We start from the raw sequence: 18018 nt of genomic DNA, 5'->3' as shown, positions 1-18018 counted from the left end.
ACTCAGCAGAGAAGTTTCCCTGGCAACAAGAAATGGCCCACTTAATATGGTAATTATGATATTTAATTGAGACCAAAAAAAAGCCAGGCTTTGACTGATGTCACATATGGTCCTACTTTTTCCTTTTTCCAAATCAGAAAAAATATCGATGTTGTAAATGGAGGAGGAAAGCATCAATATCACAAGGGCCTGAGCTTGATACCTTCAGCAGAGCAACTGCATAAATTCAGCTACTTCTGTAACTTAAAATTTGCAGCATGCTAGTTACATTTTAAACAAAATCCAATTTGCTCTTGCTGATTTCTGCCGATACTTGGACTTTCCCAGTCTATCTCTTCTGATATTTGAAAATATCAGCTAAACAACTATTCTCAGTCACTAATGACAGACCTTGCACTGGGGGAATCGATGAGGAAATGAGACAGACCCTAAATTTTACCTGAAGTTGGCCATAAGAGAAATGTAATCTGAAGAAATCTACAGAAGAGATCAGAGAGAGACTGGTATCTCTCCCTCTCACTTCTTGCTTTAATGAGTTTTTCAGCTAAAACAACAGTGTCCCTGGTTCCAAGCGGCCTGGAATCTAAACAAGCATCCCGTTTCAAGGATATTTAAATAAAATACCCTTAATCTGGGGGGAACAGTGAAGCAAAAAATTAGAATAACCATAAATAATAATAAACTCAAGTTATCTGTTTAGTTGCTTCAGTCAAATCACTGCCATAATAATGGAGATATGGTTGTGCAAGTACAGAAATCACACACTACTGAATTCTGAAGAACATTATTTTCCTGTGCCCTAAATAAGGCTTTTGTTTGAAACAGAGAGAGAGGCTCTTTACAGAAGAATGAAAGAAGAACTTTACAAAATTATGTAGGTAGGTAGTAGGTGCATGAGAATTCACTGCTATTAATTATGCTTCCAAGTCCAATATGATTTCCAGGTATTAGTCACACAATGCTACCAGATGTTCTTTTGCTATACAAAAATGTGAGGTTTTGAGGTTCAGATTTTATCTTGCACTTTAAAATGCAGGGGAAGGTAAACACTTCTGTGCAATAGGAGGACTTTTGAATGCAGAGATAAGAATTCAACTTCATGACAAGTCATTTAAAGAGTATTTTTCCTTTTTGAAGACTTGACTGAAGAATGCCCATTGACCACACAAATGATGAAAAACCTGGCTTAATGTATTCCTGAACAGAATGTTTCTGACTTCAAGCTCCTACTGTAGTTTAAGCAGAATACAGACTAAGGATCAGAAAACATATGACATATGTTAACAATAATTATTGATATTAGGCAAAAAGCACACAAAGATTAAAGATATGGGACCCCTGTTACTGACCTCTCGCCTTTACACAATTTTATATTGTACAGCTCTAATTTCCTTACCTGTCTTCTTTAATCACATCCACAAAATGCGCATCTGTCTTCTCTCTGATATTTTTGAACCTCAAAGGAAGAAGAGCTGACTGATCCAGACTCACTCCGCCCCATCTTCCTTTCTCCTGCAACATTTCATAAAGCGAGGTTTGACTATTGCTGAGCTTTTCTTCCTGTGGAGGACTCAAAAGTCCATTTTGAGTCTTTGGACTGTGTCCTCCTGGACCCTGAATGACAGAAAGCAAAATACAACAGGGAACATTAGCGGCTGAGAAAGTAGAAGAGATTTTATGGAGCAAAAGTTGAAAGAGGTTCTTCCCTCAGCACACTGAGCTTCTACCTGATCGTGTCAAAGACCTAACTCCACCTGCCTTGAAGTCGCTCACATCTTCTGCAAGGCATGCTGATTTAGGCAGCATCTTTTTGCCTCTCTTTGGAACCAAGGAACCAAGGTTCCAAGAAGCAGAAAACAAAGCCCATTTTCACACACGCAATGAAGACCACCCACAAGCCCCAACTTCATTCCCTCATCTTACAGTCAAGATGCTTCTAAAAAGCTTTTCAAAATCCTACTTAGACTATGCTGTTTTCCACAGGTCATGAGACAACTTATTCTGCCAGCCCTTGATGATCTTTCCACTGACCACTACAGCCCTGATGCCTTCTCAGACAGAGCTTCCTGCAAATGAAACCGTATTTTCTTCACTAAAATATACTACTTCTTTCTGGCTTTCTTTTGCCTTTGCATTAATTAATGCTGCATTTTTAAACTGTGACAAATGCAAACATGTATCAAACTTGGTATATTTGCATGCTCATCTCCCCCGCCATCTTACTATTTATCACGTACCATTTATCCTCATCCTGAAACCTACTCATGACAGAAGCTTCTTTATTCCTGCCTGTACAGCAGTCAGCACAACAGTGACAAGCTCCTCCAGAAGAGTATTCTTGGATACCACCACAGTGACCATAAATACCATAAATATAATTCACCACCCCAACTATGCACTGAAACATGTTACTTAGATTGTAAAATCAACTTAGTTAAAGTTAAGAAATACCTGGTTTCTCGCTGCCCATGCAGAATTAATTCAACCTACTTGTAGTATGGATCAGAGGATCACAGAAGGGTTTGGGTTGGAAGGGACCTTAAAGATCATCTAGTTTCAACCCCCTGACATGGGCAGGGACACCTTCCACTAGACCAGGTCACTCAAAGCCCCATCCAACCTGGCCTTGAACACTGCCAGGGATGGGAGAGCCACAGCTTCTCTGGGCAACCTGTGCCTGTGCCTTACCACCCTCACAGGGAGGAATTTCTTCCTCGTATCCAATCTGCATCTCTCCTCTCTCAGTTTAAAGCCATTTCCCCTTGTTCTGTCACTACACGCCCCTTTAAAAAGTCCCTCTCCAGCAAACAAGGGATATGAATATAGAGAGGTATAACAAAAGCTGCAGAAACAAGCAGTGCAGATAGATGACTAAAGGAGCAGCAGAATGTCTCTTTGTGAAGGGAAGAGTCAGAAGGCACTCAGGCTTGGCTCCTTTTTTGACTTAGCAATAACTTGCCAAGACCTCGAGGGCTGAAGTCATAACAAGGTGTGTTGGAATGGCTACAGGAAGAGCAGGGGGGAGGTGGGCTATGCTTCCTCTTCCTCCTGCCTAGGAGGGATGCAGGATCCCCACCCTGCAGGCTGCTCTGATGGAGCTGTGAGCTCCTAGAGCCATTTGCTGGGAGCCAGGCAAGGATTCCCAGTCTAGTCCCCTCTACCACTCACAACAGTTGTTTTGGTAGCTTGCAGGTATTCCCAACAGAGTGGCAGCAGATGATGAAGTAGAATAGGAAATTTAGTAGTTACCTTGGTGTGCTGCCAATGTTTTGCTGAAGACCATAATCATCAGAAGAGAAAGGTGATTTCAACAACACATATCTCAGCAAAAGCGGACCAAGTCCCAAGACTGGAGAGATGCTTGTGTATGACAGAAGGGGACTCTCCTGACAAGCCAGAAATACAAGAACGTCTCCCATAAAAGGTCACCAGTTTCTTTTCTTAAGGAAAAGATTCAGCAGCTTCAGAGAAAGTCCTCCTGCAACCGTAACAAGTTATCCAGCCTATCCAGAGGGAACAATGCTATGGAGCACAAGACGTGTTTCAGTGCCAGGGTAACCTCTGTTTTTGAGATGAGAAGTACTAACAAAGGCAAACCAAAGAGAAATGTCCAAAAAGTTGCTAGAAATTAAAGGTTTTAATTGTTTGGTAGGGGTTCTTTTTAATTCATGCTCAGAGCACTTCCCAGAACTTGAGGCCTAAAAAAAAGATGAAGGTCATAGTTATCACCTTTGATTTTTTTCCTGGTAAAGAATCTTTCTTCTTTTCTTCACCCTTGCAGCAGGTGTCATTACTTGAAAAGCAGTAACCAAGAGTGCAGCATTTTTGCTATGAACATCTCAAATAAAAGGGCTCCATGCACTGTTTGCTTTCCCTGTCTGTTACTCAAGTTCATCTGAAAAACACAGTGAAAATTCCTGCTCTTTCAGAGAAGGTCAGCATGGACTTCTCTTGGCCTTTTCTCTTTAGCTCCTTGGCAAAGGCTCAAATCCCTAAGAAAATTCTCCCCTTCAGTCAGCTCAAGGTTTTCCTGTGCTGTCTCCACTCTGTTAATCTTAACAGGAGAGGATTAGAATGTGAAAGTGCTTGCGTGTCAGGAGAAAATCCCTATTTATTAAATGTTGTTAGCTCCAATGTTACTGTGGTTTCTGATGGCAACAGCCCGCATGGGTGTTTTTGAGCACTCAGAGGTTTGATGCGCCATGTGACAGTTTCTTCTCATCAAGAAGAAGCTCCAGAGGCTGTTGGGACCCATGGAGGTCCAAGGACATGGCTAACAGCACTAATGTTTCCTAAGACGGAGGACATGAGTGCTACAGGGCCAGGCACAGCACCAGGACATGGGAAGGGAACAGACTCCAGAGATGGGTAGAGGGAGCTTGTGGCTCTTCTCAAGAAAGCTGCGACTGCAAAGAAGATTTGGAAATCAAACGCTACAGCAACTTCATGCATGTAGCTGCTCTTTAAGCTTTCAGCTAAACAGGCATCCCAGACTTACTGAACAGCCACCTAACTGCTACAATTTTTGCCTTAGCAGTAACGACCAAATCAAAGAAGGACATGTGTGATTTGGTCTCTACTTTGTGCTTCTTCCAGTGAAATGACAGACACTTTACTCAGCGCTGTGCAGACTAAGCAAGGTTAGATGAGTTGCTCATTAACACACATGAAACTAATACACCTGTAGTAGGAAGAACCTTAAAGGATAATTCTGATGAAGACAACACATGACACTGGTACCTCAGGAAAATCTCTGTCTGCAGTCGCTTCCTGGAGTTCCCTGGCATGTGGGCAGAGGCAGCCTGGGGAAGCAGCATATCGTGCATACCATCTTGGCAGCCTGGGCAGATTTCCCACAATGTTTTCTGTCTTAAAGATCTCATGCTGTTTTGAGACCAGTACCTGCTGGCCACTCTGCAATATTTCTCTCAGAGACAAAGGGGTTATCATTATATTTTTTTCTCAGGCTGTTTCCTAGGAACCCTGGCACAGAACATGGTCTACTGCGTTACATACTGTTTCAGCCCAGTAAGGCAGTCCCTGCTTTTGAGCTTACAATTTCAGTGTAAGAGACAATGGGTCAAATACAGACAGAGTAGAGGGACAAACACAGATTAACGTAGTAGCTCATCAGTAGAATAAGTGCTGGCAAGGTTTTCAATTAGCAATAAGTGTGAGAAGAGTTGTAAAGACAGATGTGAGGAATAAGATGGCTATTTCTTGAGTGTGTTTATAAAGCGATTCTTCCCAGTGAGAGAAAGCATTAAACCTATTTGAAAATATAACAATCAGGTGATGAACAATGGTATCCAATCTGCATTAGGCATGAGCTTAATATTCAGGAAGGAGTGAGAGATGACAGCTAGAGCGAAGAGGTTACGAAGCCCACAAACAAGATGATGAACCAGCAATGTCTGGTACTCTAAAGAAGCAGGTGACTCCTGCAATTCCAGCAACAGGCAAGGAAAGGAATCTGGGCAGTAGCATGCTAAATATGTAAGACACTGCATTTGTTGCTCAGAAAAAGTACATGAACTGACTTTAAGGCCATGAATTTCAGCTGGGCACATGAACAGGAATGGCTTGTCTTAGAGGTACAACACAGAAGACACTGGCAAGACACGTGTAACTTGCAGCTAGATGACGCACAGCCAGTGGGTGTAAGGGATGGAGAGCGCAGCAGGAGTGTTTGTCCCACTTGCTTTGGCTATTCTCAGCGTAATTTAAAGAGTCCAATTTTAGGTTCTTCTCAGTATCAAACTGAGGTCATAAAACTACTAATAATTTCAAAAATTTGGGGGAGAGCTCAACTAAATTTTAGAACATCTGCTCAAAACCCAAATCAGTTCTGCTGCTTAAGAGCTTGAATAAAGGAACAGCAATGCAAAAGAAAGCTAACTGAAGCAGAGAAATAAGAGGAAATATGGGAAGTGACAAATACTTAAATTACCTTGGTACTGTTTTTATGCTCATCCTGACAACCATTTTGGATAGCTCCTTCCTCTATGCTGACATCACAGTGGGGAGCAAGGGTGGTACTACATGAAGGGCAAGGCTGCAAGGAGACAAAAAAATTTTAGCCACAAATGTTCTGATGTCCTCGTAAGTATTATGAAATTTGTAATTTAGTCCACTTGTATACTTGCAGCATGGTTAAAAGATAAACAAAGCTACAGAATGGGCAGCAGGGAGCAAAATTTAACTGGAACAGAATGCACCACTTCAAAAATAAATCACAGATTTTCTGTTTGCTGAAGCTAAATCGAATCCAGGAGAAGTTTACTAGTGCAAGATCACAGAAACACTGTAATCACTGCATACTAACAAAGCACCTCCCCAAGAAGAATAAAATATTCTGCAGTAAGAGAAGTCCACTTTTTTTTTGTTTCAAATCTGCCTGCAAAACGATCTGAACATCATTATGAGTGAAGACTTAGCACAGCATGCAGCAAAATTCAAATAAAAGCACGAAACACCATGATGCATTATGAATAACAGTACAGCAAAATGGAAAGCAACAAATCTGAAACTAATAAAGAGAAATACTTTTTCATACAGTGCTCTAAGACCACAGAGTGGAGCTCAGGCTCTCATACACTGTTGAACCCTAACACCCAGCAGATGTCACAAGAAACAAGGAACACATAGCCATCAGGACCTGTAACAGTTGCAGGTTATACATTTTGGAAGCAACCTAAAATGTCACACTTCAGCTTTTACAACAACCTAAACCTTTAAAGTTAAAATACAATGAACTTAAGGGGAATTCACCCCCTGCCTATATCTTCCAAGTTCTTCATCCTTTTCTCCAGTCCTGGCAACATACAGGAGGGATCCTGCATTGGGGGGACCTTCTGTCTGATCGCCACTGGCAATTCCACTGTTCTGGAGACAGCTGCTGTTACTTACTGGAAATCTACTCATGGGTAGAGAGAAACCAGTAATGGGGAATGACATACTGAATTTGGCCCACTAAATGGTGGTAGGTGATTCACTAAACATTTTGATAAATTTCCCAACAAGGAACTTGAGCCTTTTCTCACAAACTCAACACCCCTTGTTCATTTTATCTGTTTATTTTGAACTCAGGAGGGACTTGTTCTAGCCTCACTAGTCTTACTCTCCTGATCCAAAACCACAACAACTTCTGTCTTCAGCTTCACTCCCAATTTCAGAGACCAGCATGTAAGTCTTGTCAGAACTGACTTTTCACCCTTATCAGTCTCTGGTGTCACACCTGAAAGAGAGTATAATGCAGGTTGTTTAATTCACAGGATGTTACAGCATTTCTCCCAGCCCACTCTTCCTGTGGCTGCCAATCCACCTAATCATTCAACAATGCCTCTCAAAGGCTTTCATGAAAGCTGAGCCTCCTTAGCAGCCAGCAGATCATCATATCTGCTGTTCTTCATGGGTAGGGAGGTTGTGGAGTCTCCTTCCCTGGAGACATTCAAAACCCGCCTGGACACATTCCTGTGTAACCTTATCTAGGTGTTCCTGCTCCGGCAGGGGGATTGGACTAGATGATCTTTTGAGGTCCCTTCCAATCTCTAGCATACTGTGATACTGTCTGATACTGTGATACTGTATGGCCCAGTCCATGGCACTGAAATTATGAGTTTCTCACTTTGACATCAGATAAGCAATTTATACCACGTTCTGGACTTGCACAGTCAGAACAAATACCAGCACACTTGGGGAAACAATGAAGTTGGTTCTCAAATGTTTTTGTTTAAAAATAATTTAGGACTAAATATGATGAACGCATTGGGCACTTTGTGGAAAGCAATATGACAATGGGCTAATGAGCCTTCTGTGCTCCTACAGCGTTAGTCAGTAGATGTATCCATGGCAAAAGTCAGCCAGCGGTAACAAAACCCAAAACCCCTTAGCAAAAAATAAAATACCCCCTGTTCGATCCTGCTAACAAATCAGCAAGATCACCTCAAATGCTTAGCTTCTGAGGTTAATCCAAAGGACAAAAACCTCGGAAAAGAAGCCCAACCTCTTGGGAAAAGGTGGAAGTCCATCTGACTTACCCCATGTGTTCAAGTCAACATCATTAACTTCATCCTCTGTTATAGACATTCACATGAGCTCAGTGTGTACATGACCTCATCATGATGAATAATACATTAATGCACTTTCAGAAAACACTAAGACAAGCAAAAGTACTTTCTGTTTTCATACCAAGAGATGATTAAGACAGTTTATGATTCCCTGTCAAGTAAGGGATTTCATAAAATATGATAGGGAAAATTAACAGATACCAAAACCACTTAAACATGATGCAGTGTTTTCATTAAAAAAAATCAGTTGCTATTATAGATTTGCTTGTAGTTTTTAGCCTCTATCACCATTTTAATTATGTACATCCATTTTATTGATATCCATGCTGCAACAAGGTTGGCAATTAAATGAACTACAGATACATTGGAGGAGAGGAGGAAATACAGCTCCTTTCATGGATCAATTACTGTCGCATTCTCCCTCCTGACTTTCCTTAACAGTTCTTATCGGCTAGAATATCTGCTCAAGCCCAAAATGTGAAAGTTATCCTTTGCATTCAATATGGCCCCTTATACCATTTAAAACAAAAATATTTCAGCTTGCCTGTAATTTTGCCCCTCCTACTTAGTCTCTTTTGCAGAGCTGGAGTCATCTCCTCCTACACTGACACTGTTTACAGCTTTGTATTTAAAACACTTGGCATGTAAGTCATGATTCTTTTGCAAATTATTATCTCCAGACACTACCAGCAAGCTGCAGGCTGAAAAAAACCCCTCCAAAACCGAACAAAAAACCGAACCATGGAACTGCAAAAACAAAACCCACTCCTTTTAACAAAAATCATACAAAATCTGTGATTTAACTGCACAGTTGTTCTTTGTGGAATTTTTTTAATATACATTTTTATTTATTTACCACTGTAAGACCTGCTTCAGCCTGGCTGACATATCAAACATTCCTTAAACACTTGACCGAGGCTTCTCAGTCCACAGTCACTCCAATAACAAACTATGCAGCAGAGAGAAGGCTGGTGCACACCTCCACTTGGAAGCATGCTGTGGGGTTTGGAATACCTGTAGCTTAGCTACGCTGTGAGAAGCAAGTACACTTTGCACTCCTGTGCTGTAACACAGAACACATTTTAAGTAAGTGTTCAGCATTCACACGATTGCTTCATCACTATGCTACACGCATTCTGACATGGCCTGTGGCACATTATATGGATGCTTATCAGATTGCAGGGAAAGCCAAGTTTGGGGTCATTCAAAATTCACTCCAGCATCAGTGTATTTTGGGCAAGACAGGCACACTATCTTCAAAGAGTTGCGAGGTCTGCAGTGCTCATGATGATGATAAAACCAGATACCTGCAAGCATAAACTTGATGCAGTAGTGTTAGCATAACAGTAGACAGGGTATCCAAGAAGGCTGAAACTGAGCTGGCACTTGTCCTAGATGCTCTTCTGAAGCAGCTTCTTTTAGCTTCTCCTTCACTTATCTGGAAAGTATGTACTTTCGCACTGTACAGTCAGTCATTTGGCATTTAAACAGCAATTAACACCCAGCCAAGACAGTCCCTGAGCAGAAAATCAGGGGCTAGGCAGCAAACAAAACACCGTGGCCAGCAGCACGACTCCATACTGCACACTGGCTCCTCAGGAATAGCAGGGCATCTGTGTCCACACTTCTGCAGAGTAAGTCACCCCGTGTTCTATAAAATACTTACCATAGCTGATCCTTAACAAGAGATCTCATTTTGGACTTGGATCATTTAAACAAGTACCACCACAAGTTAATACATAACAAATTTCATCAAATCCCAGCTGCAGTCAGGTCAGTCTTGTACTTTGCTGTAGTTTCATTGTGCTCCAGTTAGAGCTTACTCTGCTGTCTGATATTAACAGGCATCCTCGCTTTCCCTCCAAACAGCACCGTTAGTTTTACTGCTTTGCTTAATCCCTGCTCTCTCCTTCCTGCTCCACGGACAGGCAGCTTGGTAATTACTGCTCCACTTGGTACATTCTTCTTCCTTCACTACTTAAAATAAAGGAGTTTCTACCCCTTACTGTCACATCTATACCTCTGCATGGCCATGCACCGGCCAGCACAGACGAGGTTATTTGTGCAGATAACCCACTGACATGTATTTTCCTGCTTTACTTTCTAGCACCTTCATTGAAAGAGAAGAGAAAGCTGGAAAGCTGGTGTCTGAGGGATGCCAAATATATTCTTTCTTATAAGGAAGAAGGAATAGAAAAGCATCACCAGCAACTTGGATGCAGTCAAACCACACACAGTGCATATTTTGGGGAAGGATAAATATGTCTACAGCTGCTTTCTGCAGTCCTAGCTTGCTCTCGAAGGAGCTCGTTTAACTTTTTCGTTAGGCAAGCCTTCCAGCTGATTTCACCTGTGATCCAGTGTTTGCACTCTACAACTTATAACCAGGGACAGAGGCAGGGTAAAGGTGTCCTGCCCATGCTCTCCTAACACAGACAACAAACATTATAAGGCAACAAAAATGGAGTAGCATTAAAAGTCACACACACACCCCCCCATCAACTCTGTCAGCTCAATCTCAGACTGGTGTTGAAGAGACCCTCTGAGGACTAAACACTGAAGTCTAAGGACAGTGACCCACAGATGACCACCCGTGGCTCTGGCATTTGTGCCCACCTCAGGCAACACAGGACGAGGAACTCTTAGCACAAACAAAAGTAGAGAACAGACATCTGTTGTTTGGGAAATCTGTTCTGGGCTGGAAGATGGAGAGTAACAGCAAAGCTTCAAAGCAATACACATTGTTTCACAGATTTCCTTGTCAAGAGATCTTCTGAGAGGTGTGAACATAACAAAATGTCATCATTTCTCTAAGCTGAACCCATACAAATCACTGCTCTCAATTCCAGATATAGGTTTCTAGAGCAAGCAGATAAAACACAACCCCATAGCCTACTCGAGCATTTTCTCCCATCACACAAACAATCCCATTATCTTTTTGCAGGGATGTCTGCTCTACACCCATATGAAAAAATTCACAGGTACGTGATCTGCAACACAGAGGAGTGGCAGAAGCAATTCGCAGCAAAAGCAGAAAACTGTAGAAGTTACAGTAGCTGCATAAAGCATATTCTTTATTCCCCCATAAAATCAAGACCATTGAAAAAGCAGCACTGACCTCTCAGTCCTGAAGTATATATAAAAAAATATATATTTATGCGAAAACACCTTCAAAAGTTGTTCACTTTACCTTAGGGGTTGCTTGACAACTGGTGAGGCATTTTACTTTGTAAATTTTTTCAGCCTTCAAACTAATTCTTGTCACTACATGTATATATATACACCTATACATACACATGCATGCAAATCTCTAGAGCAGTGCATGAACAAGGCTGTAAGGTTTCCCTATCCATACATACATCTGTCCCTCAATTGCACAGTTTGAGATCTGTGCTGCTTGGCTTTGAAACAAGAACTCACCTTAGGTTTTTCTGCATGCTTGAGAGTCTTTGTCAAGTCACTGGCATTCTCGGCTGACAATACTCCCTGTATCCTGGCTCCATCTCCAGACTCCAAGCCAGGAAGCAATGTTTGTGAACAGCTGCAGTGGGGCTCCTTCACCTTCTGACCAGAGATCAGATAGGTCTTCAAACCTACCGAAAAAAGAAATGAACAGTCAGAACTGCAGAAAGACAAAAATAACTCTCCTTTGGACTTCTTGGATACGAAACACAGCAACTGTCAAAGCACTATCAAGACTCAGGAATACAGCACACAGAAAGACTGCCTGGGAATGACCACCAGGAATATAAAGATGCTCTGTGTGAAATTGTGGCAAGTAGGACTTTCCAACATCTGCTGTCCCAGGTGCAAGGGACTAACACACAGCAACAGCCAGGACCTACACGTACTTTCTTTACTCCATTTTCACTCACGTACTTCTGAAAAATAGAGCTACGACCTTATGTATTTGCTTCCAAGCTGTAATCTGAGCTCTCGCATTAACTCTTTACTTCTGGAAAGGATTTGCAGCCCATTTTTCAGTGATATCCGTGTTAATACTCTACTTCTGAAAAAACAGCACATATTCCTCCACTTGCCAGAGATGTCGTGAAGATTGTTTAACGCTGGTAGCACAACAAGAAAGGAAATGGCGTTTAAGTGCTAAAAATCCTGATGGGTTTTCATAGTTAGTGCAGACTTCACATTTTTAAAGAACAGAATCAATCTCCCTCTCACACGTACTCCCACACACGCCCTCAGCAACTGCTGTAGGAACTGAAGCATAATTGGAAAGCAGATCTCATATTAAAGGCCAGGCTGATAAATATCATGTTGTAACAAGCCGAGCTGTAACAAAAACCTGTTTAAAATTAAAAGATCTGAATTTTGTTTAGAATATCACTTATTTTACTCCCTTGTAACTTTGTGTGATGACCTTCTGGGTTATTTCTAGGCACAAAGACTGAGAAGGAGCTCCAAATCACACTGCTTCCTGAATCCAAATGAGTTAATGTTACTGCCACTGTATGGGAAAGCTCCCAGTCAGCAAGGAAGGACACCGATGTGCTCCAGAAAGCGTGGAGGTCATCAGCTTGCAGAACTGGAGAGCGCCTGTTACTTTGTGGTACCAGAGGCTGTTATCCTGGGTATTTCTGCAGCTCAAAACTCATGGGATGACTGCTGGGTTTCTATTTGGGTCAGCTGCACAGCACTCCTCCTCAGCCCTTTTACTGATACTTGTCACCCAGTTGCAGGCAGACATGTGACTGTCACAGCCATCGACTGCACTCAACTGTCTCCATGCACGGGATGAAAGCTGGAAATGAGTATGTCAAGTTGCAGCCCTTGGAAGAGGGCAGGTTTTGTTCCGTATGCTAAGGTCATTCTCTCACAACCTTCTTCACAGACAAAAAAAATCATGCTCTATAAACCTTGTATTTTTTTTTGTCCACAATATGTAAACACAGACAGTATTTCATCTGTAACCTTTCCAATAAAAATGTTAGGCGTACTAATAACAATTTCACATTTTCTCTGTTTATTCCACTAGTAATTTCAGCTCCACTTCTACAACCAATACAGAAACCTGCAGCCATATCGACTATTTCAACCTTGGGTTCAGAAGCTGCTTGGAAAGCTGTGGTGCCCTCATGTAGTGATCCAAGCCCCGGAGCACCCGCTTGCATACTAGGGATGTTACACTAGAACCAATCTTTATTTTTGTATCATTTATAGTCACGCTTGAATTTTATTTGGCAGTGTTCCTTCATAACCCTCTGAGCTGCTGCTGGCTTCCAGATGTAGGGCTGCCCCTTTAAAACTTATATTTATGGGGGCTGTTGTTTAAGGAATTCACCACAATCAGCTTACAATTATATGTTTACTGGGGTAAAAGCTGGAACATTAAGCTTCCTATTCCTATTTTTAACAGCTACCTTAAAGCAAAAGGATTATTTTACCACTCCTATTATTCCCTTATTTTTTTCTCTTAACAAACAAAATCTCTTGAGGTTTTGTCTCTTTGAAAAGGCACTTTGAATGTCTTCTTGTGCTGCATAGCATAATTATTTTGTCAATCTGTTGCACACAGTAAAATTATCTCCAATTTGAGCTCCTCACAGAGAAGAAAGGGAAAAGGCTATGGTATGCTGGGACCTGAAAACGTGTTTAGGAAAGCAGAATCCACCCTTACCCCAAACTGAAACTGCAGTGGGCTGCAACTCCTCGACCCTGCTTTCCACCAACCCCGGCCACCATCTCCATGGTGGCAGCCACAGCAGCTCTCACCCGCTCTGCCCCACAGGCTCTAGCTGCAGGGTTTAATGTTGCCTATGACAGCTGCTGTTGGCAACAGGAACTATCAAAAACTCTTTATTCCCTCCTTGTGCTTCTCAGCCCTGCCACGTCCACTGAACAAGAATCTGCAATGTGAAATCAGACAAAGAGAAGTCAATGTCCTACAGAATCACAGCATATGTGTCATAAGAAGTCAGCAGAGCTACTCCTAGAGCTGAATGCAAGGTCAGGATCTCAGGGGAGCAAATAAGGGGAGGAAAAAAGCTTATTTTTGGAAAGCTTCGGAAAATCAGGAGGTGCAAAAATCATTCATCTTTACAGAATTTTACTAACATTGCCAACCTAATCTTGGTTTGTTATTAAATCCTTCTTACTATAGGAAGGTTTAACTTGCTTTAGTATTCCTTGCAACACCCTAACATTTCAAAAAGCAACTCCTACCTTCAGTCTGAAATATTTGAGTATAAAAAGGGGTCATTAATTCAGTAGAACTGTATCAATATAACCAAGATGTATAATACAATATTCTTCCTCCTTCTCCATCTCCAGTGAATTAGTACAATCAACAGTCTGTCATCTTCCATACAGTCGGTGCATGGAGTGAAAAATATCCATGCCACCATGCAGCACATTCAAATCAATTAAGTAACACAGTAATATTAAATGAATAAGCCAACAAAGGAGGAGCTGCTATTTTATGTGAAAAGCAGTAAACAAGGTGCAATTTTTGGTGGGTTGCTGCGCAACGCTATAACTCAAGACATGGCAACGAAGAAAGCACTACGAGATGCTTATATTGCTATTTATAAAGGCAAAGCTCACCCTTTCTTCCCCTCCTGCCATTCTCAATCTTATAATCACTTCCTTCCCCTAAATTTATTCAAAAGAAATGCTGAAAAATAACACAACCTCAAACTGCCTGATGGCAAATCTCTGCTCTGGCAGGCTTTGTCCTGCAGCACATTGCTGGTTTTTCCAGAGATGGCTCTTGGAAGCAAATACAGGGAACTGGCCACAACCCACCCCCCAACATACCAACTGAACATATACAGTATTTTCTGCTCCAGGGGAAAAAAGTGAGCCATGTTGTTTATCTTTGAGAAACACAAGCCATTTCCTTCGCTTGTCTTCAAGGTCTGAGAATCTGTAAGTGTTACGAAGAGTAAATGATCCTGCTCACTGAGCCAAAGCATTCATTTCTTTAATTCAACCATTCTGAATATTGACATGGCAGCATTTGTAAAGTGCATTTTTGACAAAATAGTTAATAATTAAGGCGAGGCCTCTGTAGAACCACAGTGGGTTTATTACTCTTGAATTTTCAAAGCATTAGGAAATTTCTGGCTCCTTTCTTCAAGTTAGCTTTTCTTTTTATCAGTGATATTCCTCTGAACTTGTGAAAACAGAAAATCATCCGAAACACTAAAAAAAAAAACCCCTAATAACAATAAAAAAAAACATATGCATGCACTCACACACAAATTATTTTCTGTATACACAAAAATAAACAAAAGTATAAATAAGGCTGCATATAAACATCCCAGTCTTCAACCTGATTCTGGTAGCGTGAGAAAACCAGTCACTGCAGAGCTAATGGAACATTCAGTAACGCGGGTGCGGGCAGAGGCCGGAGCTCCCTGTCCACATGCTCCCTCCCTGCCTGACCCCACATGATACCAAACCAGGTTGGGCTGGAGCCACTCTGCCAGCCTTAACTGTAGCTGTGTTTATGGAGAAAAACTGTCACTGGTAATTAGTAGGAAGTTACTTGCTGGGAAGGAACAGGGAAAAGGAGAGAAAAGATGTTCTGGTCTTTCAAATCCTTAATCAAGTAATTTATTTCCTTTCTTTCAGCTCATTTATCCTCATGACTTCAGTACTGAAGATGCTGTTATGCCAATCTAATCTGATTTTTACATTAGTAGAGGGCATTCCTCCATGCGTCTTTTGAAGATGAGATGTCTCCTACAGATCTCAAGAAACGGGGGATTAATGCAAATACTCATAAGCAATTCTTTGGTAAAACAAGACACAAGTTTCAACTTCTGATGCTTCACCTGCATGCGATTGAAACTTCTCAGCCCTCTATTGACTCTATTGATAGCTGACAGGAAAATTACCTTCTCTCTGGCAAACTGAATGTGTCATACTTCTCACATCTCTAACAAACTTCAAATGTTTTTGAAACCCTTTTAGCACTGATTCTAACAGACACCAAAAAACAATGGCAATATTTCAGTCGTGGTCTTAGTGATTCATTTAATAACAATATAATCCCATTCTTACTTCATATCCTTGTTTCTTACTCCATTAAACCCTTCCCCTTTTTCATTGCAGTACATGGAAACAGCATTTAACTAACAGGTGATGCCTCTTCAGAACTACTTCCCAGTACACAGCCCTCTGTTCTGTAAGACTAGCAATGTTTCCTTGTATTGCTGTAATAAAATCCAAATTGTATTGATTATCCCCCCTTTAACCACACACCTTCATACTAATGCTTCTCCACTGCTTATCTTTCCATCATTTCCCTTAAAGTCCACATACTTCAATCATTTAATCGTATCTCTTTCCAAACAAGTATATATTTAAAAGCCAAATGAGCTCCATTTTCACAACCCTCTATTTTGCAGTATCTTATCTCACAAAATTGGAGTTTGCATGAAAACTTCCATCATGAGAACCACAGTGGCTGTCACTTGCACTGATTTTTAGGCTGCCACTCCCACATGAGGGCAAGAATTACCTTCCAATTAGAAAGTAATTCTAATCACCTGCCACAGTCTGCCATAAGGAACAATGTTAGATATTATCTTTCAACAATTTAACATCTCATTTTATGTAACTCTGATACAAGTAACTAGCAGTGGTGTAGCAAGCTCCTAAGTGAAGCTTTGCGGTTCAGGACTGGCATTAGCTCCTTTATAAGCTAATGTGTGGTAACTCCGTTTTGCGTTACACTTCTCTGCAATCAATCAGCCCTTGCTTTCTCTTTTTAGAAATACAATAAAAAGTTTTCTCCATGCCTTTTAAAGACATCATCTTTGCCCTTGCCAAAAATCTGGGAGTGAAAATAGTGTTCAGGCATTGCCGCTCCAGGGAAAGGAAACAGACCTACAGTTAGGTTTCCTCATACCATAAAATATGCTGCTATATGGTTTTATTAAACTCTGACCTGCTCTGTAAAATACATTATTAACTGCAACATCTGAAATGTAGTATGACAGGCAAATAACAGTAATTATAAAAGAGACCAGAAACTTATTTACTGCTTCTAATTGCAGGTTATTTTTGCATCTAACTTTTCCACATTGTTTTTATTTTCCTTGTCAAAGCTTAAGTAATTTTTCAGGTACTAACCTTGCCTGTTTATGCAAGAAATAACATAGTGCATACCATTACTCCAGGAGCTTTACTATCCTTTCGGTCCAAGCTGTTGCTAAATCTAAAGACGATTTTCAGCAGGAAATACCCTTCCCTCACTCTTAACAGTCAATAGATGCCAAATCTGTATTTATAAGGATTATTTCTCACTTTGTTAGACCTACTCTTGCACAGAGAGTTCATGCAAACCTCTTCCTCCCTCCCCAGCACATCATTCTCCTCTATTGAACCAGGAACTGGTACTTTACACCAACACAAGAAACCTCAGAACCAGAAAACTCTGAGGACGGCCACTGACCCCGAGAGCCCAATGGTGCTGCACAGCAACGCTGACATGCACTGGCAACATGTGCAATGCCTCAACAGATTGACTGCCCACTACAAGAAGAACATGATGAGGTGCTGCTCAGCACACATAACATTAGAAACCGATGGACAGAAACTTTCACTTTGTGTTTCACTTCAGATCAACACTGAAGATGGATGAACCTGAGATTTAAATTCCTTTTCCTAGGTAAGACTCTGTAGCTAATGTCATACAGATAACTGAGGCATCTTCAGAGAGGTACCCAGTAACCAATCTGAACACAGTGCCAAGAAAGTTGTATTGTTTGTAAATAGGCATCATTACTTGTATTTTTTCCCTATTCTGCAACTTTGTCAAAAGATTGTTCCACTTACAAAATAATTTCAAGAAAGTTTCCCCCTTTAAGCTTCTACTAATTTCATTATTAAAGTATTTGTGCATGCAGAAATGAAGAGAGAAGCAGAGGCTCAGAGGAACATCCTTACCGGGGCAACGGCGCCTGGTAAATACAAACTGGAT

The 18018-nt window shown here is 41.2% G+C and overlaps 1 protein-coding gene across 4 annotated transcripts in view; it reads right to left on the bottom strand.

Moving 5' to 3' along the window:
* ADCY9 (adenylate cyclase 9) overlaps window positions 1-18018 on the bottom strand; it is an 87818-nt gene that overhangs the window by 29321 nt on the left and 40479 nt on the right. For 2 of the 4 annotated variants that reach the window (XM_062635542.1, XM_062635546.1), the window contains exons 2-4: window positions 11490-11662; window positions 5951-6055; window positions 1397-1614 (exon numbers count right to left, since the gene is read on the bottom strand). In XM_062635542.1, coding sequence (XP_062491526.1) covers window positions 1397-1614; window positions 5951-6055; window positions 11490-11662 — 496 coding nt within the window. The remainder of the gene's footprint in view (window positions 1-1396; window positions 1615-5950; window positions 6056-11489; window positions 11663-18018) is intronic. The other 2 variants (XM_062635555.1, XM_062635559.1) reach the window with 2 other exon arrangements.

This window comes from Pezoporus occidentalis, unplaced genomic scaffold, assembly GCF_034315485.1.
Source record: "Pezoporus occidentalis ecotype Australia unplaced genomic scaffold, CSIRO_AGI_Poc_V1 ctg113, whole genome shotgun sequence".
NCBI lineage: Eukaryota > Metazoa > Chordata > Aves > Psittaciformes > Psittacidae > Pezoporus > Pezoporus occidentalis.
Note: the sequence above shows the minus strand (reverse complement) of the source record. Positions and strands in the feature narration are given on the sequence as shown.